General features: G+C 28.6%; 2 protein-coding genes and 2 pseudogenes across 2 annotated transcripts; 3 read left to right on the top strand and 1 right to left on the bottom strand.

Moving 5' to 3' along the window:
* Positions 1 to 3,570: 3,570 nt before the first annotated feature.
* On the top strand, positions 3,571 to 6,498 carry LOC126553463 (uncharacterized). The gene is made up of 2 exons (XM_050208622.1): positions 3,571 to 3,847; positions 4,220 to 6,498. The coding sequence occupies exon 2, from the start codon at positions 4,227 to 4,229 to the stop codon at positions 6,453 to 6,455; it is 2,229 nt and encodes a 742-aa protein (XP_050064579.1). The 5' UTR covers positions 3,571 to 3,847; positions 4,220 to 4,226; the 3' UTR covers positions 6,456 to 6,498.
* A 7,923-nt stretch (positions 6,499 to 14,421) lies between these two features.
* LOC126553476 (zinc finger MYM-type protein 1-like) lies at positions 14,422 to 17,380 on the top strand. Its single transcript, XM_050208633.1, has 6 exons — positions 14,422 to 14,588; positions 14,939 to 15,025; positions 15,158 to 15,290; positions 15,344 to 15,838; positions 15,914 to 16,820; positions 16,863 to 17,380. Exons 1-6 carry the CDS (start codon positions 14,422 to 14,424, stop codon positions 17,378 to 17,380), a joined length of 2,307 nt encoding a protein of 768 aa, XP_050064590.1.
* Positions 17,381 to 19,132: 1,752 nt separating this feature from the next.
* On the top strand, positions 19,133 to 22,439 carry LOC114130163 (uncharacterized; annotated as a pseudogene).
* Positions 22,440 to 22,858: 419 nt separating this feature from the next.
* LOC114124611 (putative nuclease HARBI1) lies at positions 22,859 to 24,512 on the bottom strand (annotated as a pseudogene).
* Positions 24,513 to 25,490: the final 978 nt, after the last annotated feature.

Below are 25,490 nucleotides of genomic sequence, written 5' to 3' on the forward strand. Positions count from 1 at the left end.
CGGGACGCGATAACGACAGCGGACTGTGGCGCGGCGGACAACACACTACAAACACGTGTCTAGTCGGCCGATTGTTTCTCGCCGTCCAATAGCCGTCGTATAGAGGCCGATTGGAGACCGAGAGCTTCAGTAGCCAGATACTAGACACGGTTATAACGTGTCAGGAAGGATGATTTTCGAGTCGATATGGTAGGCCTTTTATCAATGTCCCATGAGTGGTATCCGCGGTAGACGGGTAAGGGCGCACTACTGTTTCACTGGTTTTGGTCGTCATGTAATACCGCTATCGGGACGGAAAAATGTAAAAGAGCACTACATATAATACTTTAACTTATACTATTGGTTTTGGACATTTTGAACTAATTAATTCATGATAATGAATTAATTAATTGATCATTGTCTAAAACACTTTGCCCGTATGAGCGCTCTATTGTTGGTTTTTAGCGTGAAATGATTGTAATGCTGTAGATTATACGCTATGAGCGATAGCGTTGTATTCATTACAACAGTAAGAAAAAAACTGCTAGATTGCCTTAAAGACAATCCATCAATTATCAATATATTAAGGCACTCATAAATACAATGAGTTAAATTTTGAAAAAATATTTTATTTCACAATATGGTAAAGAAAATTATATTTTGATATGAATATTGTGTATACTGTGTTTTAAAAAAGTGAGTAAAAACTGGGGTAAAAAATTTAACAATAAATAAAAAACAAGAAGTCTGAAGTGACTGATACGTCTGTTTAGCCAACTAATAGCGGACTAATCTCTTATCTAATCTTATCAGTTCGTATGGCCACACTCTCTCAATCAAGGCACTCTGTATATAGTATAGCATGTCCCCCGTTTACTTATATTGTATAGCATACAATATACACATGCACATATATATATTAGGTTTTATTAATTCGCTTAAATTTCACTTACCTATTATAGCCACCTCTTTGGCGGAAAACAAAAAAAGTATTTTCTATCACATCTGAATTAAATCTACTAGTGAGTAAATAGGTATATCCTAACTTACATTGCTGAGCATATATCATCATAATTGAGTTGATTGTCCAAATTATACCGTCAAAGCATTGTGGTCTGGTATCCTGTCGTTTTTTTGTTATTTTTTTCTCAAGTTTTTTAATCCAATTTCTCGCTTCGAGTAAATATTGCAATTGCTGAGGACGTTCTTGAGAAATGGCACACTTTAACGGATTTGGATTGAATAAACTATTACTGTTTAAAAAACATCTAATAGATTATTTAAATCTTTTATCATTTCCATGGTATGAGGTGCAGTTTTAGATTTTAGCTGTTAAGTGAGGATACACGATTCCATTGTAGCCGACATGGAATTACTATACAGTTGCATGGCAAGTTTGCAGGACATTAATTGGAATGGACCAGGATTTATATGATTGTTGGTAATTTTTAAAAGTGAACGGCTTGTTCCACTTTTCTTGTCCAATTCATATGTGTCTTTTAAATCTTGAAAAGATGTTTCATTTTATTTGTAAATAAAATTATTTTTTATGGAATTGTTTCTTAAATTTTTATATAAATGAGGAACATCAAATATTGAAAATACCTATCTCCCTCTAATTTCAATGTATGATTTATCTTTAGTCATGTTTAAATCTTTTTGTAGTGCTGAAACATTATTTGTTCCTTGATCGCATACCATTGATAAAACTGTAAAGCCACACTCGAATATTTTATTAATTTATTGCTTCTATCAAAAGTTCACTTAATATTTTATGACTCACTGATATTGATGGTAAAAAATACGCAAAAGGCATTTTTCACTTTGAATATACTCCTCTTATCATAAACAATAATGCTTGACCAGCCAATGTATTTGATCTACCTTTAGTACAAAGATCTTCGTAAACCTTCTATAAGATCAAGAAACTTGGAATATTCAAGGTAATTTTTAATTTTCATTTCGTCAAACACTAATGTACAAAAACGTTCCTCTTCAGTCATAGTATCAGCTTTGATTTTTAATCGTTTTAAAATTCTCAAATTGAAACCAGTCTTAAACTTAGAACTCCCAATCCAACGACGTATAGTAGATAATCCAGGTAAAATAATTTGTTTAGAGTTTCTTAAAAATTTATAAGCTGAAGGTGATTTATAAAATGCAAATTGTTTTGGAAAATGCTTCGGAATAAAAGTTTTTTTTGAAAATAATACTTTTAAAGTTACATTATCAGTTTCAAATACTTTTGGGACGGCCGATTTTATTAAATTACGTTTATTGAAAGTAAAATCAGTATCGGAGAAATGTAACATACATAAATGTTTTTTTTTTAACTCTTCGAGATCAAAATCAATGAGCTTAATATTACCTGTATTTTGTAAACATATTAAAAATAAGTAATAATTAAAATAAGTAACGGGATAAATATATTATAAGGATATTGTTATGGGCTACGAGATATCTATAAGATATCTACGAGATTACAAGGCTAAGTTAGTATGACCATGCCTCGTGTCAAGGGTAATGCGGATGCTACTATGACCATGACACGTGTCGGGATAGTAAGCGCACCAATAATTACTGTGCACTAATTATGCATTTGAGATGTTATTGCACATTCTCAAATTCGTGTCCGAATTTGCAACAACAACAACAAGGACACCTGGTTTTACCCAGAAGGCGACCACACGACGTAAACAAGAGACGCACCACAATATATAAGGGAGCCCGAAGACCAGCAACGGCAGATGTACCAAAGCTATCAACAACTGAGCACTTTCACGTCACTCGGCCACTTATTTATTTGTTACATGTATTTTGTTTATATGCAATAAAAACATATTACGTTATTAAGTTTAACTTTCATTCAAATTAACCATTTGGATTCAAATCTGATACTGGCACGCAACAATATCGAGGAAAACAATTACCTATTTTAATTTCTTATATTTTATGTCTCATAAATATTTTTAGTGTACCATTGTATACCAATAAATGTAAATAACTTTTTTATGTGTATACATAATGTTTAGTTTATTAAATTTACAGTAATATACATTTATAAAATTCAATATAAAATAATACATATTTGAGGTTAAAAATACAAGGAATCTTGAAAAATTCAAGAATAAAAAATAACTAAAGAGTATCTATACTACACGCAGATACATCAGTACATGAATATGTCTTGTTTTTACTGAATATAGTTGACATAAGAATGTTAATGTCAATTTGGTATTAGAATAAAAAAAAAATAAAATAAAAAATAGTAAAGATAAAAAAAATAAAAAATAGTTAGATTAAACTAATAATATAATATATTTTTTTTTGTTATTATTTTTTTTTATACATTTTTACATAGCAACCGGTTGCTATAACAACCATTTGCTATACACAATCGCCGTCTCAAATGGTGACATTCTAGGTGTCGGACAAATTAACAGAATGACCCCCAACCATAAGACATATACATGTCAAAATAAATTATTTTATATTATTTTAGTACCTATAAACAATAAAATTAAAATTTATTTTTTTCTGATTAACTTAATAATATTGTTAGAATCTGTTTAAATAAACGTAGGTAACAGGTCCACTAAATGAACACTTCACTGTTTTCTTTAAATAATAAGGCATACATTCATTAATATAGTGATGTATTTAGCTTAACACCATGTTGAACTTATAATAGAGCAACACTGTAAATTGTATTATCATAGGAGCAATATTCAATTTGTTAAAATGATAAAATTTTCCCTCCATTAATTATCACCATGGTTTTTATCAAATTATTTAATTTGTGATTTTTTTTTTTAATTTGTTAAGAACGTATAACGTTCTTAATTTTAGCGTTAGAGGTTTAGACAAGGTAAGTTTCGATAGAGTTAATGTTCTAATACATATATTTAATTGGTTTTAAATATTTTTCTTATTTTTCTTACTGTTTAATTACTGTTTAAGCACTGGTGTTAACAATCAACAAAATGCCATTAAATGAACAGTGTTCATTAACTGGTTTTAAATTTTATTTGTTGTATCCAGTAAATGAACAACTGTTTATTTACTGGGTTTACTCACTCATAAAACTTAAGTCCTGTGAATGAACACTTGACATTTTGGAGAAAAAACACAACTACTTAGCTAGGTGCATTTAGCTTTTTAAATTGCTTTAAAGTGTTATAGTATTTAACTAATAGAAATATTATTAATTTTTTTCATTATCCAAATATTAATTTTATAGTTTAAACATGAGTGAAATGGAATCATCTGAAAAATTAAAACAAAGGAAGAAATATAAAAGATTTCAATATACCCATAATGATTTGGTTAATGCAGTCGAAGCTATTGTGAGTAAAAAAAAATCACTCAATCAAGTACACAGGGAAACAGGAATACCTAAAGCTACTCTTAGTACCAAGGTAAATAATAAAGTTCCTTTAGAACGTAAAATGGGACCACCATCTGTTTTATCAATTGACCAAGAAAGTCAAATAGTAAATTGGATAATGTCAAATGCTAAAGTTGGCTTTCCAGTTCACCCTGAACAATTAAAAGATTCAGTACAAAGTGTTTTAAAAGAATCTCCTAAACAAAATTATTTTACTAATAATCGACCAGGTATAAAATGGTTAAATTTGTTCTTGAAAAGACATCCAGAAATTAAAAAAAGAAATGCTGAGATTATATCTAAAGCCAGAGCTAAAGTAACGGAGAGATCTATTCGGTATTGGTTTAGTGATGTTAGATTATATTTAGAGGGAGAAGGTAGCTTAGATATACTTAATGATCCACAAAGGATTTTAAATTGTGATGAAACTGGCTTACAGTTATGCCCGAAATCTGGTAAAGTCTTAGGACCTAGGACAATGAGTAATTTTTATGAAGTAGCTAGAAGTGCAGAAAAAGAAAACATTACAGTCCTCTGCACTTATTCTGCAGATGGAAAATCACTACCTCCAATGATTATATACCCATACAAAAGGATTCCTTTGCACATTGCTCAATCTTTGCCAGACAATTGGGCAATTGGCCGTTCAGATAGTGGATGGATGGTATCTGCCACTTTTTATGAATATGTTGCAAATGTAGTTTATCCATGGTTAGTTGAAAATAAAATAGAGTTTCCAGTCATTTTCTATGTTGATGGTCATAAAAGCCATTTAAGTTTGGAACTTTCTCAATTTTGTTGTGATAAAAAAATTCATTTGTATTGCTTGTTGCCAAATTCCACCCACATATTACAACCTTGTGATGTTTCCATATTCAAACCTTTAAAATCTTATTGGAAAGAAGTTACCAGAGCACATAATTTAAATTCAAAGAGTCCGATCACAAAAAATAATTTTGGTATAATATTTAAAAAAGCGTTTGATAAAGTTAAACCAGAATCGATCATAAATGGATTTAGAACATGCGGGCTATATCCTTTTAATCCTGATGCTGTGGACTACAATAAATGCATTCCTACAAGGATAGCTGAACTTCAACAACCAGAGGTCTCATTTTCTATTCCAATTTCAAATGACTATCTTGTATGCAAAAATGTAATCAATTATATTTTAAGAGACCACGAGTTAGAAGATGTTATAAGTAATAATACATTGTTAGCCAAAATATGGAATGAATGCAATAGTAAATGTGATGATAATATTATTACCAATTATAAAACAACTCAAGAGTTTAATATCTTAGACATGCCTATTGAAATTGAAGGGTCAACTTTCATGTTTACTGAAAATGAACTTGAATTATCAGGGATTGAAGAATTAAATGAAGAATCGTTGGTAACAAATTCAGAAAATTATATTATGGATTCAAATATAGATAATTTTAATTTGGACTTAGTTGAAAAAAAGAATGTATGCTCAAATATTTTTGGTAATGTAAAAAATTCAACAAATTTGTTATATAATATTGATAAAGTTGACAGTGAAAATATTTATGAAGAAGTAGAAAATAGAATACAACTTTCTGGAGTCATACAAAATAAAGAAACTGATGATCAAACCAAAAACTCAACTCAACAAATTTGGGATAAACATTTTAAATGGTCTAAAGAAGAAAATAGTGATTTAAAAAATAAAAATAAAACGATTCCTGTCCCTTATGCTATAACTTCAAGTAAATGGATGCTGATACAAAAAGAAAAAGAAGATAAAAAGCTAGCTAAAGAAACTCTAATATTAGAAAAAAGACATGCAAGACTGATGAAAAAAAACGAGACTGAAAATAAGAGAAAATCTAGAGAAATAAACAAAGTTCCTATTAATAAACCCAAAGTCATTAATACTAAAGATGTTCTTAATTTAGAGGAAACAAATTTTGAAGCACAAAAAATCAAAAAAACCCTGAATGTGGATGATTATGTCATTGTGATTTATGAGGGAGAATATTTTCCAGGAGTAATAAAATCTATAAAGAAATCACAATCCATGTATAAGGTAATAAATCCAATAGTATTAAAACCAATTAGGTAATAATTTTTTTTTCATATTTTAATATTATTTTATAGGTTAAAGCAATGGCCAATGGCTATGTCAGGACGTCATTGGAAATGGCCAGAGTAAGATGATTTGTGCTGGTTCAATAAAAATGAAATTATAGAAAAAATTAAAACTCCCAAATTTGTTCCTGATTTGTCAATTGATGAAATTACATATTCAGTTCCAGAAATTGATTTAATTAAACAAGTTCCTATTATTTAAGATATAACTGTATCCAATTATAATATAAGTTATATAATTATTTTTTATTTTATAATACTTTTATAATTTTTATTTTATATTATAGGAAAGTTACCTACCTATTAAAAAGAAAATGTTTTATGTTTTATTTTTAATTATTTTCAGTATTTTTATTTTATTTGTTTAAATATTTATAATTTTAATTTTAAATACTACAGTATTTATTATTATTATCTTTATTTAGTTGTTATATGTTAATGTTATTATATAGGTATTAACCAAATTACCATTTTTATTATATCGTTAAACTATTATTTTTTATTTTATAAGGATTATATAGGGAAGTTACCTGTTAAAATTTTATTGATTTTATAATTATTTTTATTAGTACCTAATGTGCAATTGTTTAAATTGTATGTATTGTAGTTTTAAATACCTACAACCTTTTTTAATAAATATTTTATACCTAAAACCACTTAAAATTTTAATAACTTCTATAGTTTTTGTTATTAAAATATCTCTTACCTTTTAAAAAATAGCAAAAAGGAAAGTAAAGAATTTAAAGAAAATATAATAGTAAATGTCAGTGTTCATTTACTAGAGTGTTGGTATTCATTTAATGGACGAATTTTTAATTTACTAGGAAAAAATGTTTTTTTTTTATGATTGACTTTTTTAAAACATAATTTGTTTTAACACAATAAAAATATGAATTTTATGTTGCATAACATTTTGATGTATAATACAAATATATTTTATGTCCAAAAATGTTAAAATCCATAGAGTTATTTAGTTGAAAGGTTTAAAAATCCTTAGGTGTTCATTCAGTGGCTCTGTTACCCCTGTTACTGTAGACGGTTCTACAAATAAAAATTATAATGATCCGAGTGTACCTACTTATTGCCAATTAAATCCTTTTAAAAAAATGTTGCTATATTTTTTGTAGTTAATCGTTTTATTAAAAAGGAAATTACAGTAAAGCACAGTAAACCCCTTATCTAGGCCAACTTCATTTTAACTTAATGAATATTCAGTATAAATAAAACATCCACGTTAGGCAAAGTTATGTTAAAAATATTTTATATTAATGGTAATTTTTAGATTTTAGCTAAAGCTTTTAGTTCTATTTCCGTAATCACATGTTTAAATTCTTTTTCAATAAGTACCCTATATGATCATTTAAATTATTTTTAATATACTTATTCAATTTAGTTTTAAGCAATTATTTGTTCTTATATTTTATTTGAATATACTTATCTGTAGTTTTTTTTATTCATTTGTTTAAAATAATCAATTTTGTATTATTCTCTATCTCTATCACAACTCACAAGCTTGCTTAAAATAGATAGATAAAATGTTGTATAGATAATGTATTATGTTAGTTTTTATTTATGAATAGAAAAAGAATATATATACCTATTGTTAATATTTTCCTACAAATATCATTTATAATTAGCGTAATGACAAACATGAAAAATTTGTCACAATTACAAATCGTTACAAATTAGAGACTTTAATAATTATTTTAATTATAGGTAATTATAAAATATATATTATTTCTACATTAAATATTACAAAGTCAATATAATTTTAGTAATACAATTTGTATTTGCAATCATGAACATCAGTTCAAATTAATAAGAACAATAAATTCACCAATATCAGTGTATCTAATCCGACTACTGTATTTAACAATTATTTTATGTATAAAATTAGTTAAGCTTATACCTAAATTCTAAATCCATTTTTTACATAATTCTTGGTTTTTGGGAAACGAAATAACCTTAATTCATCATAATCCCTAGGACTTTTTCCGCATCCATAATATGCACATACGTTCCCACTTTTCCGTGACATTTTTTTAGATTTAAAATTTCTCAATTTACAATTAAGATGATAATTAATACTATAAATAATTACTACAGTAATTATGGGAGATCTGTTTACTTTAAAGTTTGAACACAAACAATCTGTTAAATTAATATAAAATATTATAATAATCAAAAATAATAAACCTAGTTTCTTACTGAATTTACCCAGTTATAAATAATCGCTGAATCAAGCTCGTGAAAACTATACCATTGATTAAATATGTATATTTAATCAATATCTATACTTTATTAGTAGTGTACAATTTATATTTAGAAAATTATACTATAAACTTAATCAATAGTAAAACCAAAATAGTAAATACATAACAGTGCACTCAATAGTCGACCTCTCACACTGCTATAACTCCACCATTAATTATAGAACAGATTCTATCTTGACTGAGAATCGATAAAAAAATAAAAAATATATATCAAAAGAGTTGCAAAATTTTTTTATAGGCATGGCAAATTCGATCCTGGCTTCTGCGTTTTGTAACACCTGTCACTGACCATTGGACTAATAGGTAGACACCGCGCCAGGTGTCTGGCTCCCACACTACCAAATTTCTGGCTCCCATAGTCGTGATTTCAACGCTGCCATATTTTATCATTATATGAACTATCTATGTATATTTAATCAATGGTAATATTGTTCTGTCAATGAAATTAGGTTTTCTCATAAATTGGTGAGCTTTTCGATCATTTGATACTAACTTCATATTTAATCTTTTACGTGGATTCTCCATACATTTCCCATAAACACTATTAACGAGTAATTTCCAAAATGTATTTTCAAACTTATTATTTGCCAAGACCCTCATACTTGTGCATTTTCAACATAGGGGGCCAACCATTTAGATTGTGTGAACTTAATTATTTTGTGAATTTTTACCATTTTTTATCCATTATTTATTGCCTGCTTTAATAACCTATAATGAACGGCATAATTTTTTTTATTATTTAATGTTGTTAGCAGTTTATTAATTTTGGTATCGGTGGGACAACCAATCTGTGGTAAAAAAGGCAAATCGCAATGATCATCATGTAATTTTTCGGGATAATCCACATCCACTTCCAGTATATAACCTATAGGTGCATCATCATCTATTTTGAAACGTCTAATGAAAAATCATCACACCATTCAAAATCTTTGAGTGGTAAACTTGCAAGCATCGATTTACCATATAGATTAACACAATCAAAATACATTAAGTAAACGTGTGGGTTTTTCTCGTTGTAAATAATTCCGTCCACATCTGGTAAATTAGCCCTAGCGTATCGTCTTACAGATTGGCATACCCCACCCCTCACTCCACTCTCAATCATGAGAAGCATGGGGTACTCTTTTAAACTCTCAAGTTTTACACTTGTATAAAAAAGCATCGCGTCAAACGCAAAACCCGGTACAGTCAAATATTAAAAAGCGTCTAAATTAAAAGTTTTCAAACAGATATCCCTAACATTTTCAAATACATCGGCAAGTATTAAAACATCCGTTAATTAATATAAATCACTATACTCTCCTAGGGTTTTTATTTTAAATTTCTCCAAAACATTACATGCATGCATATAATCTTTTTTAGAAATATGATCGTCTGTTAATGAATTATAAAATTTAAAGTTGGTAATATTGTATCTTTAAATTTTGAATTACAGTCTACATACTCATATGGAAATATCCCTTTTCGAATAACTAAATCAATAACTATTGTAAAGTGTTTTGTAATTTCGCGAAACTTTGTTTTATCTTCACCTAAATTAGTGGCTAAATTTGAGAGTGATTCAGGTAAGAACATAAAAATGTCAACAAATTTTACATAAAAATTATTTCACTTCAATTTAGGATAAATATTCGAACATAAAGTGTTAAAACGATAAAATGGCCATCATAGGATAAATTATGGAAATATACTGGAATAAATTTAGGATTTTGTGCCAAAAAATTACACTCTAAACATAACGGTTTCAAATATTTGCCTGTAAAATATGAGTGGTCTCTAACTTTCATTACGGTTTCATTATTAAATAACCTTAAACAATGTACACATTTTGTTGAATTAATATATTGTGTTTCTTCTTTTTTTGTTAATTTAATCATCAATTTATTAGTTTTATACAAGTAATAGATATTTGTGGAAATGTTAATTATAGTGTTTATAAAATGCTTTGCTGCATTTTTACCCCTATAAATTATTGGTTTTCTCGGAATTTTAAATTTTTTTACTAACTCAATCGGGACAATATTATAATCAATTTTAACATACAACCCATAACTTATAGGTTCATGATAATGTGTGTTTTTAGTTTTATTTAATATAATATTATCAACTGGTTAAAAAAAACATTCAAAATCGGCATAAATTACAATAGGAATTCGGTCCGCCCGATTAAAATTTTTAAATTGTATAAATTCATCATCACGTGGTTCTATCATTACGGGTTTACAAAGTTTATGTTTTTGGCAAATTACTTTATGATCGTCAAGGGCATGTTGACCCCATGGTTTATTTTTATTGGGCTTATTACTATAAGTTAAAAAACATCGTTTACAAATAATTATTTTGTTATTATGTTTTGTTCTTTGTGATCTGATCAGTTGTGAGAAATTATTTATAAAACAATAATGGGTTGATACATTTGTGAAAAAAAAACAAATCAAAATGGTCTGATTTTTCTTTATTACTTACATGCAGTGGATAAATTTGATTTTTATCATCGCAACTATAAACATAAACGGATAATGGATATGTTATTAATTTTTTCAAATTTTTTTATTTGTTTGATTGGGGTAGGGTAATCAATACAATTAAAATTAAGTCCACTTTTTTTCTCTAAAAAATTAAAATATTTAATACTAAAATGGTTTTTATTTTTTTTTTTCATTAAATGTTGATAAGATTTCATATTTGAAACATTTATTGTCATAATTTTTAACGTTTATAATTGCTTTTTATCATAAATTATTTTTGGTAATTTTATAAATGATGAACCATCAAGTAAATTAACTTTATTGGTTCTTAATTGTAAACCGTCTAAACAAATTTGCCTCCAAGATAACCCCTTCAAAGTAAATGTTTCTTGCTCATTTAATAGTTTATCAAACATGTTTTTTAAAAGTGCTGTCAAATTAGAAGTTATAAAACATGCTAATATACACAACATGGCATATACTAAATCTACCAATAAATTAAATTTATATGATGATGATGAACATAATTCTTTTTACTTTAATTTAAAAAAAATGATTATGAGTTTAAAAATGATAATAAATCAACAATATTATCATTGTTTTTTAAATAAAAAGTTGTTGACCTATTATTTATAAATATTTCAATTTCAACTAAATTTCCCCCGTGGTGTTTAATCGATCAATTTTTTTAACCCGATTATATTTTGGCATTTTGATGAATTAAAACTAAAAATATAAAAATAGAAATATATCAAATTACTTATGCGTGTACTGTTGATTGTAGAAGATCATCGGGGTAATTGTACATTAGGTTAACTTGAAATACGTAATCTTTACTGAGTTCCGCATATAAATTTTGATCATCGCAAACAGTGGTATATTTTTGACATACTATACACCGACGCCTTTCGCTATATGTTTGTAGTACACTAATATATTTAAACATAAGATGGAACGCATCAAAACATATATTAAAAAGATTTGAACCATAATACTCCCGATTGAAATGACTTGCACATTCCAGTGAACAAAATATAATCTCGCACTTCCCTCAAAACAAAAGATGAATGTCGCTGAAGAAATTATTCATAAACTTCACGCTCGCTATGTGCAAACGGATATTTTGCAATGTGTTGTATTGTGTCTTTCGATAAATGCCTATTTTCGTCACAACTAAAAAACTAAATGAAATGGTTATACATTTAAAGTCACTATTTTATAGATAATTAACTTACAAAGAAATATTCACTATATAAAATATACTGCCTCTCTGAATCACGTATCCATGCTTGACTGATTGTGGGCATCAACTGATCAATGCACAGCTTCAGTTTGCGAATAACATTGTTTAATTGTTATAGGCTAATAATTGTGATTAACAATTTAAAAAAAAAATAATTTAAAATTAATTTAACTGCAATTGATCAGTAATTAATGTTAAAGAGTCGAATTTATTTAAAAATGAAACATAACATAATAAAAAGCAACACATGGTTTATGGATTTAAAAATAATTTAACTGCGTACAATCAGTAAATTTGAAAGAACCGAATTGATTTTAATAGATAATTTAATGCACACTGTACCGTTTTATTGTCAATACAGGCCAAATTGGCAAAAAACCTTTTAATATTATAATTGACGCATTATAAAGTAAAAAATTTAGAATTTATTACGTGCCAAATATCTTGAAAGTAGTGCGTATCGTAGTTTTTATTTTTGGATGTTTTGGATACAATTTATGGTTAATTATTTATGTAATGGGCTGTAACGTGCCACGTACAACCAATGGAATAATGTAGTATCGAATGGAATATTTGTAAAAAATGAAGACTGTTGAATTATTTCTAAGTGTTTTATTTCGACAAAAGTATTCTAAGTCCAAATGACAAAATTATTGAACTGGGTGACGTGAAGGCGCTCGCTCTAACTCTGGTGGATTACGTCTCAAATGTTCCTAATCTGGGCCCCCTTAGGTATATATTATCCGGGGACTCCCGCGGTACCTTCAGGTCCCTGATGGTCAGCGACACCTGCATCCGCTTCTTCCCACGCTTTGCGTTATCTGAGCGACGCCGTGTGTCAATTATACATCTATATATTCTATCGGGTGGTAATTGTGTACCCAGTGGCGTATTTAGGGGGGGGGGCAAGGGGAACAATTACCTCGGGCAGCACTTTTTTGGGGGGGGGGGGCAGTAAATTTAACTGAAAGGTTTTATTTTTAAACTGATTTAAGCAGTTGTAAAAAAAAAAAATAAAAAATTAAGTTTTTTCAAAAATCAATGTCGAAAAAATGTTATATCAACACGACAACATAATTATTTTGTGAGATTAATCTCCACAGTCCACATTGCATAAGAATTAAGAAGCGCACGTGTATTGGTGATTGGTGTATTATTGTGTTATTTGTCGTAGGCCGTCACTACTCAAAAACAAAATACAGTACTACCACTCTATGAATTTGCGTTGTTTGACAGTAATTGACACCGAAAGTACCAATAGTACCACAATTAATCATCTTTTTATGATTGAATGTGATAGTATGATAACAAATTACTGAGTATTATTACTCAATGCCATATAGTAATGGCCGTTAAAGCACACACATATTACATATAATACCAGATATATAATATCTCTGATTAATTGTATAATATTATCCATGGCTAAATAATTATAAACTATAATATTATATTATTATCTTTACGTCTTTTTAAACGTTGAGAGTAACAATATTTTTATTGAACGCTGTGTTTAAACTTAAAATCATTACAGTGTGTAAAATACTAAAATAATAATTTTGTTGTTTGTTCAAACATTTTATTTCAATGCTCTGACAACAATAAAATTTATATTTTCTAATCATCATATTATTATTCATACCTATCTGACTATCTGAGTAAGTACAAGTACACGTTTTTAATTACCTAGTCTAAACGTCATATTGCTTGGTATTGTGCATTGCTATATTATCTGAATTATGCGAAGCTCTAAGCTTGAGCTATGCTAAACAGTCCCTTGTATACATTTTCATTATTTTAAAAATAGCTATAGTCCTTAGGCATTATAATTTTTATTTGTTAAAACAGTAAATTATGCATAATATTAAACACTGCTTTAACTTTGTAATGAGTATAACATGCTTAATGCTTATTCCTTTTAATTATGGTGAATGGTTGATGGCATTTAGAATTTAGATGGCTAAAAATTGCAAAAACCAGCTGAGTGGTGCAGAAAATCGCAAAAGGGCAAAAGTTAAAGCAATTAAAACTGCAAATGTTTTGTCAAAAGTTGCCAAACTTGATGCTTATTTTAATATTAAAAATGCAATTAATGGAACAGAAAATACATCAAGTATTAATATGTATTAAATCTATATAAATTATTTTTCATTTCCATTTCATACTAAATATACTTATTTTGATTTATTTACAAGTAAGCATTGAACATAAATCCATTGTTGATGAAAATAGTGATGACATCTTAGAAACTGTAAACTGTAATCTTAGTGCTAAACAGCCTAAAACCAGTGAAATCAATATTTCTATTAATGAAGAAAAATTTTAAACAAATTTAAGTTCTTTAAGGTAAAGTACTATGAATATCACAATCTAATAGTTATATAGTTCAATAATGTAGTGTCATAACATTTAACATCAATAGACAATAATATTTTCATAGTCATGACTCTATTTGTTTTTTGCATAAATCCAGTGTTGATGAAAATACATGTGATGAAAAGACTGAAATCCAACCAGTGACAACAAATCTCAGAATAAATGAAGAAACTACTGTTCCCAAGTAAGTTTATCCAAAATAGTTGTAATTGTACATTTATATTTATATGTTTGTGGTATGATTTTTCTTAGATCATAAATCATAAATATTTTAAATATTACAATAATTAATAATTATTTTGTTTATTTTATTTAGTAAAGATCCTGCATTGTGGAAAATAAATGAAAATACCATAGATTATTTTACACTTAATGGGTTTGATCAAAACTTAAAAAATACTGACTTTTCTTCTTCGAAAGAAACTATATACCTATTAGAAATATTCGTGGTAAGAAGCAATCCTACTTCAGGTACTTTAATCTAAATTTAATTAAAACAAAGCTCGTGAATGGGGAATCTATAAATCGTACATTTGTTCTTTACTCTGAAAGTAAAGGTTGCATATACTGTGCACCATGTCGATTATTTGGTGGTCCGAATACTACCAATATATTTTCTAAATTTGGATTTTTTGATTGGAAAAAAGGTGAACAAAAATTAAGTCGTCATGAAAATTCGTTAAATCACAAGTCTTGTATTCTCAAGATGAAAAAGAGAGGAAGTGAAATAGGGCGAATTGACCATCAACTCATTTTACAAGTCCAAACAGAAACAAATTACTGGAAAGAAGTTTTAACTAGAGTCGTAGCTGTAGTGAAGTCACTAAGTTCTCGGGGGTTAGCAATGGGAGGGCACGACGATAAATTCGGATCAACTTACAGTGGTAACTTTGTTATGAGCTTAGAACTCATTGCCGAGTTTGATCCCTTCCTTAAAAATCATATATCTGAATTCGGAAACAAAGGGAAAGGAACAACATCATACTTATCTTTTACAGTATTTGAACAGTTTATAGAAATTATGGGTGAAAAAGTAAAAAAAACAATTGTTAATAAGATAAAAAATGCAAAGTATTTGTCAATAATTGTTGACTCAACACCGGATATTTCTCATACGGACCAATTAGCATTTATTTTTAGATATGTATCAAATAATGGTGAACCAGTTGAACGATTTTTGAAATTTTTGGCTAACTCAGGACACAAATCTAAGGATTTAGCAGATGCTGTTTTTATGGTTTTGGAAGAAAATGAAATTGACATTAATAACTGCCGCGGACAATCTTACGACAATGCTTCCAACATGTCGGGAGTATATTCTGGACTCCAAGCAAGAATCAAAGAAGCATGTCTCCATGCTGTTTACGTTCCATGTGCAGCACATTCATTGAACCTAGTTGGTGAATGTGCTGCTGATTGCTGTATATATGCTAATGAGATTTTCAATTTTCTTCAGAATATTTATTCTTTTTTTTCTGAATCTACCTATCGTTGGGAAGTGTTAGATCATTGCTTATCTAAATCTGAAAATGTAACTGTTAAAAGGTTATCTGATACCCAATGGGCGGCTAGATATGAGGCTTGTTTAAGTTTATCGCGTAATTGGAATGAGATTTTGAAAGCGTTAAATATTTTTATTAACAATCCAACTGAAAATTCCAAAACTAAATGTGAATGTAAAGGACTGTTGAAGAAGATGAATAGTTTAGAAATGGGTATTCTGGTATCAGTATGGAATGATATTTTAGAGAGGTTCAATATTATAAATAAGAAATTGCACAATGTTCATATTGATTTGACTATTGTCATAACCCTATATAAATCATTGATAAATTATATAATGGATTTAAGAAACAGCTTTTCATATTATGAAAAACTTGGCATGGAAAAAACTGGAATTATAGAATATAAATTTTCCCGTACAAAAAAAAGAAAAATTCCTTTTGATGAATCATCTCAAGGTGATATAAAATTAGAAGGTAAAAATTTATTTAAGATAAATACTTTTTTTATCATACTAGATTCATTACATACGAAGTTGAGAAAGCGTCTAAATTCTTATGAAAAAATTAATACTTCGTTTGGATTTTTGTTCAATATTACTGAGTTGTCAGTGTTGGAAGTAAGGCAAAAATCTGGAGAGTTACAAAAACAATATTCTCAAGATCTGGATATATCTTTTATGAATGAATGTATTCATTTCCGTGCTTACTTAAAAGACTTACCAGAAATCATATCCACAAAATCGGTTCTAGATTTGTGTAAAATCATGAAAGATGATAATTTACTAGATATTTACCAATACGTTAATATTGCATTGCGAATGTTTATGTGTGTTCCTGCATCAAATACATCGGCCGAGCGTTCATTCAGTACTCTTAAAAGAATTAAATCATATCTCAGATCTTCGATGAATGATGATCGTTTAAATTCTTTAGCGATTCTGAATATTGAATCTCAGTTGACAACTGAATTAAATTATGATGAAATAATTGAAGATTTTGCAAGATCAAAAGCTCGACGAAAAATATTAATATAACAATGTTTGTTTTTTTCTCTTAAATATTTATATTATATTATTTTTTTTTCATATGTTGACATTTTTTCACTACCAATTTGTAAATAGATTGGAAAATAAATTAATAAATTTTACAATTTGCATTGATTATTTTGTTATCATGAGTACTACTACTGAGGGTACTTATAATATTCAAAATTCTAAGGCACTAGATAGATTTTTAATCTTTATACCGCATGATTCTGTAACCAGATCACATGTATAGTAGTTTTTCTTAAAGGTAAGAAAAATTGTCAGTATAAAAAACCAGCGAGAGGTGGGGGCATAAAAAAATGTGTACCCAGGGCAGTAAAATCCTAAATACGCCTCTGTGTGTACCTATCTATAATATTCTACCGGGTGACAAGCATACGTGCGATGATCTGTCTTTGACCCTGAACGATGCCGCCACATAACTATAACTTGTTATAGTGCAAATATATTGTCGATGCGGCCGGCGTTCTCACGCCGCTCCGCCGCCGTTGATGATTGTTAATGTTTTAAGAAAATCTGTATTTGATCACCTGCGCTTTTTTAGAACCTTTTAGCATTTTATTTGTTTTATCCTTACCGTATTTATAAAAGTGTTTGTTGCACCCCCCATGTTTAGGTTATTGTTGGCTGTGGAATGTGGAATGTAGTAATTTATATATTATATTTAATATAAGTATCAGAGCACGTTGCAGGGCAATGACGTCATTGCCTTTATACTGTTTGGAAAGTATAAAATAAGATGAGTAAATGTGAATTTCATCAGTTAATTTTCAACACCAAGTGTGGTTAGTAATAATGTCAAACACGAGCGGTCAAAATTCAGATGAGGAATATATCAATGTAAGTATTGTCGTATACTCCGATTACTCGGACGTATACCAAAATAAAGTAAAACCAAAAATGATGTGAAATACTATATTTAAGCGCGACGTCCACTGGTAATCGAGTCACACGATCACCACCAATGACCTCTTTTGCTGCCTTAACCATATCTCTTATACACTAAATTTACAATTGAGTAACTATCGATTGTTACATCTTTCTCTTACTATACTAATTACATTTCATACACCTTAACTTACGTAATTATTAACCCGATTAATAACAAATTTTATTTACATTTCTTACTACTATGTTTTGATTACTATGATTACTAAAATATAAAAGTTTATCAACACTATATTTCACAATTGTTATCTTAACCTATTTAAATTCTTATTTTTTATTATTGCTTAATAATTATGGAAATTCATTAAATTATAATACAACAGTCCCAGAAATTACAAAAAATATGACCTCATATTTTATACCCCTGTAGGCCTATTTTTGAAATGAGCTATAGATTATGTGACATATTTATCGCATGCAATAAAATGATAAAATTATCGCGTACGATTAATTTATGTCGAACGTTTAAATTATAGGCTATTTTTGAACTAGTATCGATAAAATTTTATCATATATCGAATGGAATATTCGACATTTGTCGCATGAACCAATGCGATAACATATTTGTATACATTATTCTAACCTCAAAATGTAATAAGTACGATAAAATACGGATGGATAAGACGTAGTTATCACTAATCACGATTATAGATAACATTTGTAGTTTTGTACTTGCGCGTCTCACTTTTAAGTTAACGTTTTACATTTTTACTTTAAGTAATAAGTTTAAGTACCTATTATTTCGCAAGTTCGTTTGATTTTTTGTATAGTTGTTTTTGGTTTATTGTAATTATGAGTGCTCCGATAAAAAGCAGGCCAACAAAACAACAAATGAAGTTTTTGGTTGACCTTTTGGCTCTCGACCCACAACTAATGGCCGGTAAATTTTCAACCACGTTTACCTCAAACTAGCGAAAGCAAGATGGGAAGCTATAGCGACCCAACTTAATGGGTTGCCGGGCGCAGAAAAAACATCAAGCAAATGGAAAAAGGTAATTCATTTTTAACTTAATGCAACAATTATTGATCTCCACAGTATTTTATAATAGAAACAGTTTAATTTTTCAGAAATATGATAATTAAAGATGTCTGGTTATCGTTAATAAATAAGCCAAAAAATATGTTTCAAAATCATTGAATTTCGTTTTTTTTTAATTCAAAATAAACGATGAATGTAACTTTGGCCTCTACTTTTTAATTGTGAAGGATCGAAGCCCCGCTCACATTGATATTAATGATGTTATCTCCCCACTTCAAATGTTGACTATGCAATTTAAATTTACAGATTTGCTAAGTATTGGTTATTTGGTTACATTCTCTGTAGGCCGTACTTAAGCAGTTTTCGGTGACCCGCAACCCACAGATTGTGCATCCGGGTGATAGTCATTTAACTCTTAATATTTCGGATGATATTTTATCATTATTTCTAGGCATGGCAAGATACCGAGGCAACAGCCAAAAGTAAGGTTGTAGCTATTAAACGGCATAGTAATGGAACCGGGAGTGGGCCTCCCTGTACCATTACTATGTCAGATGTCCAGTTGAATGCCATTGCTCAAGTAAGTGATGTTGCTGTAACTGGCCATACAGAAAGTTCTGAGTCTCTGGTAGAAATTGTTTATGAAAATGAAACTTTTCAATTAGGTATAATATAAATATAGTAAAACAAAAACCAATTTGGTACTAAAACATAAAACTTAAAATTAAATATCAACGATTTATTTGCATTGATACTTCTCAAATGGATAGCGAGTTGGTTGAAATTATCCCCGGAGATGAATGTGAGTGTGTTTATAATAATGATAGTATTTATGAAAATAAACTTGTACTCAGCTAAACGTGTCAAATTAAAAACAATTTTTATTGTAAAAAAATTAAACTATTATTATTAGGTGACCTATAAATCCTTTTAATCAAATATTTTACAGAATCATTTTCTAAATATAATTCATTCAAATTACAATATAGTTTAAAATTAAAACAAAAATTCAAAATTGTTGTTAAATAAAATAGTATTGAAACATCAAAATCATTTTTAGTGAAATTAAAATCTGTAATTAATCTGTAATTATATTATGTAGTGTTATTTGAAGTCCCAGATGCATCTTACCAGCAACTGGACGCTGAAAAAGCTTTTCCGTAAGAATCTGAGGTTTTATAGGGCAAAAAACAGTAAATCAGGGGAAGATAGTGTCCGTTATGTAAAACATGGATGGTAAACATTTGGTAAAAAAATTTTGGACAACACTTGAACGTGCCATCGACATAACTACAACGACTATTTTTGAGAATGTTCAAGTTGGTGTTACGTCATGTAAGAATTACAATATTTGATGCTGTATCATTAAGAAACAAAAAATCCTCCCCTGCCAAAGTCTTAATATCAATTTTGTCTAGAGCATCCTGCGCTTCCCCTATCGACTTAGGTAATTTTGGTAATAATTTTGAACGTACATAGTATACTGTCTTACGAATAGCGTTGACATCTTTTGTCGTCAAAACATGTAAATCGTTAGGTACTTCGGAGAAGTTTCGCGGGCCTCTCGTGCAAATTTTCTCGCGCTTTACATTTTAAAGTATTACTCATATCTCTCCTCCTTAAAACATTGTCATCTAATTGCGGGTGGTTATGATCTAGATATTCATCGTACCTTTCGCAAATACTGTTTTGCTTAAAATAAGACTTACAACCACGTGTTGTACATTTCCAGCGCTCCGCTTCGTCAGCCAGTTTTTTATAGAAAGAAAATCAAAAAATGTTCTACTGTTTTTTTTTTCACTTGTCATCTCGGAATAATAAAAATTTAAAAATCAATGAATACACATAACATCGGCGGATATCGAATACAGACTGAAGTCCGAACAAACTGCACAAGCTGACACAATTGTGTGCCGTATCCATATCGCAATTAAATATGGTATAGTATATTATGTACCTATTTAAAGCACTTTTATTGTAAATATTGCCAATTAGCCATCGACTATCGATACACATGCTATAGATTAGATAATACACACAAGCATCGGAGATTATGAAGCTCACTTATACCATAATTGAAGGGTGATAATACAAAACGTGATATTGCCAAAAACCAAAATATTCACAAATCAAGGAAATCTGTAAGTGTACTTACTGACAACTATACACACTCAGGATAAGTTAATATATATATAATATATATATATATATATATATAAACCATTGACCGTGTCAAAATAAATGTATCTGAGTTTTAAACCATTTTTTGACGATTTACAAATTTTTTTCAGCCCAAAACGTGGTATTGCAGACAACGTTTTGAAGAAACATATTATAGGTAATACAACGTTTTGAAATGAAACGTGATAATACCATTTACCAGTAAAAACAAATACAATAGATACCACTTGTAAAATTCACATTTTTACTATTTATAAAGGTTTGAAAGAAATTAAATCAATTAAAAACTGAACAATGCCTATCTATAACTTTTTATTACAGTACACAATACAAATAATATGAAAACAAAATATTTAACTGCCTTTTTTTTTTAATGTAGGTTATACATTTTAATAAATAATAGTATTTAAATAGTAAAATAGTTTTAATACTTGAAAGCCATAATACGTTTTGACTTGAACGTGGAAATACCACGTTATGCATAGAACATCGGTTTTTAAATCGATTTTATTCACAAAAATAATCGGTATAATTTAATTTTGACCACAAAATTGATTTTTTCGCATTTTTTTTCCATTAAAATCGATGTTTAACTCGATTTTCGAAATTTTGGCAATTAAAATCGGTGTATCGGTTTTAATAGTCAGCTGTTTGGAAATTTTTTTTGGGTATTTTATTAATACCTTTTTCCTACGGGAGCCGTTTGGGAATTGACCTGTTCGTAAAACCTTTTTCGACGGGAGCCATTTGGCAATAAGCAAACAATGGACGGGAGCCGTTTGGGATGCGCTGATAAAAACAACTAAATTAAAACAATTAGAGAATCATAATGAAGCTGCAAACAAATTAGCGGACATTGCACTTCAGAAACTAGAATTAAAAAAAGAATATTATGCATTGAAAATTAAATTGATGGAAGAGCAAACTGTCACTTTAAATAACATAAATAATATTTTTTAATTATTATAAATAATTTTTTAGTTATAATTTTTTTTTAAGGTCAATCAGGAGAATAATAATGTTATAAATTGTTAATTGTTATATTTAAAATACTATTATTATTTTTAATTACCTACCAAGAAAGTAAAGCAACAGAGTTCCTTGTTGATAAGTATTTGTTTTTATTTGTTTAAATTAAGTTTTTATATAGTATTTAAAATGTTCTAAAAAGTGTCATAAATACTTTTTTGCTCATATCTTATCATGCTATAAATTGTTATGTTTAAAATGTTATTATTATTTTTAATTACCTACCAAGAAAGTAAAGCAACAGTGTTCTTCGTTGATAAGTATTTGTTTTTATTCAATATTCATTAAAAAGCTTGAATATTAATTTTTTACAACATTTACTTATACATTTATAAATTTCTATTTTGTAGTACTTGTACTATTTTGCTTCGTTGCTGTTTTCCAAGCATTAAATATTGGTTCCGGTTGTCACGTTGCTCCTCAAATGGTCCTTGGTCCTGGTTTATTTCCATATTAATGTCTTCTTCAGTCTCTCTAATCTCAGGTACATTGTGTTCAATGCACATATTGTGTAATACAACACATGCATTTATAATCTGTGAAGATTTTTCGGGCTTGTAATGTAATACCCTATCCTTGAAGAGACACCTAAAATTATATTTAATTGAGAACGAAGGAATGACTAAATAAATGAATTTTGAATAAAATAAATGAGGATCTACCTAAAACGCATTTTGAGTACACCATTGCATCGTTCTATAATGCTCCTTGTGGACATTTGTTTATTGTTATTAAGTTCCTCAGCTGCAGTAGTGGGGTGTGTTATAGGTGTGAATAACCAAGGCTGTAGCGGATAACCAGAATCTCCTACAAAGGTATCAAAATTATAATTTAAAATTTATTTATCTAGTAAAAACATACATTAATATTTTAATATTTATCTAATAAAAATAAGTTATTTAAGTTTCTGGAATGCAATTCCTAAATAGTGTTTGAAACATTACTGTTATTCCAAACATGTGCATCATGTGTACTACCGGGGAATAATGCATTAACATTTAAAATTTTTAGATTTGAGTCACATATCTAAATACAAATAAAATAATCCATATATATTATTAAATTATAATATTTAGGTATTCTTACTTCTTACAATCAGAAAAAAAATATAGGTTAAGTTTTAATGATTTATTGTTTTGCAATACAAAAAAAAATGTAAAATGTTATTAGTTCTTACTAGCTGAACGTTTATCGAGTGATAATTTTCCGGTTCACATACATGTACTCAGGGTACTTGTTTTTCTCAAGGTTAAGATTTTTTGAAGGGGGCACTATAGCAACATGGGTACAATCCAAACATCCAATCACGCCTGGAAATACAGTTTTAAGATAAACCTAAAAAGGGGGAAAGTAAATACATGTTTAACAAAATAATGTGATATAACTAAATTATTCCATACAAGTAATTTCTACAAGTTACTTTAGTTTAAAAAAATATTAAATAATAAATGTCTTACTCATGACGAACTGCATTGAGCTCACAAATAGTATGCGGGAATTTGACCCATGAATTGAAAATGGAGGTATTATTTAGTACTGTTACGACCTCTTTAATGCAACAGGAAACTGACGCTTGTGACAGTGCAGTATATCTACTGTTGCCAACCGGTGTTTGGTATGAGCCTGTTGCAAAAAAGTTTAAGGCAACTAGCACCTAGAATAGATAATTTTCATAAGACAAAAATCATTATAGATCATTAAATTACAAATTGTATTTTAAAATGTTAAGACCTTTGTGCCAATATCAATTGATGACAAACGGCTTGGCTTTTTAAGAAATGGTCTTAATAAATCAATCACATAACATGTAAGATATTTGGTTAAACGAAAATTTTTTATGAACATATGTTCAGTCAGTGTAAATGGGTCCGACAAAGATCTGTGAAAATCATTTCTAACACCATTATTATTCTCGTTTACAATAACCACATTTTCTACAAAATTGTTAACAACCAAATGGGTCATTAAATCAAAATCTGACATTTTCGATAGTTCACAGTAAATTACTTATAATAATATATTAATATATAAAAATATTAAAAACCACAAAACTTAAAACACTTGTTTGATTAATATAAATTAGTCTTTACGAACATTATGATTTTTTGAATAATAATAATATAAATTTTTAATATTATAATGTAAATATACAATGGTTAATTATTGATAAGGATATATGGGTTATTTACTATTTTATCGATGGATACTAAATTTTCATGCGATAAACACTTTGTCACCACCATTACACCAGTAGACAAATAGTCGAATGATTTATGTGCGACTAAACTATATCATATTTCAAAAATAGCTTTATTTTTTTTTCTTGCGACAAATTTTATCACGAGTTATAGATTAGGTGACATATTTATCGCATATGATAAAATGATAAATTAATCGAATGCTACTAATTTATATCGAACATTTAAATTTAAGGCTATTTTTGAATTAGTATCGATAAAATTTTATCGTATATCGAATGGAAAAACATTTGTCGCACGAACCACTGCGGTAACTAATTTGCATACATTATTCTAACCTCAAAATGTAATAAATATGATAAAATACGTAACAATTAGCAATCACGTTTATAGATAAGATAACATTTGTATAAACACACGATAACGATGTGTAAAGTGCAATAGTCAATAAGTGATATAGTTATATAGTATAAACCAATTTTATTATACCCTAACACCAAGTTTTGAGTTTAAGTGTCTTCATTTTTAAATAGTTTTGTCATTATGAGTGCTCAAATAAAATGTAGACCTACTAAACAACAAATGAAGTTGTTAGTTGAACTTTTGGCTCTCGACCCTCAACTTATGGCCGGTAAATTTTCGAGTACGTTTACTCAAAAACAAGCGAGTGCAAGATGGGAAGCTATAGCTTCTCAGCTTAATGCGATGCCGAGCGCTGAAAAAACATGGTGCAAATGGAAAAAGGTAATTCGTTTCTAACTTT

Source organism: Aphis gossypii, unplaced genomic scaffold, assembly GCF_020184175.1.
Source record: "Aphis gossypii isolate Hap1 unplaced genomic scaffold, ASM2018417v2 Contig00251, whole genome shotgun sequence".
NCBI classification, from domain to species: domain Eukaryota; kingdom Metazoa; phylum Arthropoda; class Insecta; order Hemiptera; family Aphididae; genus Aphis; species Aphis gossypii.

Coding starts and splice junctions, on each gene's coding strand:
- LOC126553463 (XM_050208622.1), top strand. CDS start 4,227: ATGAGTGAAATGGAATCATCTGAAAAATTAAAACAAAGGAAGAAATAT.
- LOC126553476 (XM_050208633.1), top strand. CDS start 14,422: ATGGCTAAAAATTGCAAAAACCAGCTGAGTGGTGCAGAAAATCGCAAA. Junction 15,026..15,157: donor GAAGAAACTACTGTTCCCAA/GTAAGTTTATCC, acceptor TATTTTATTTAG/TAAAGATCCTGCATTGTGGA. Junction 16,821..16,862: donor AGGTGATATAAAATTAGAAG/GTAAAAATTTAT, acceptor TTATCATACTAG/ATTCATTACATACGAAGTTG.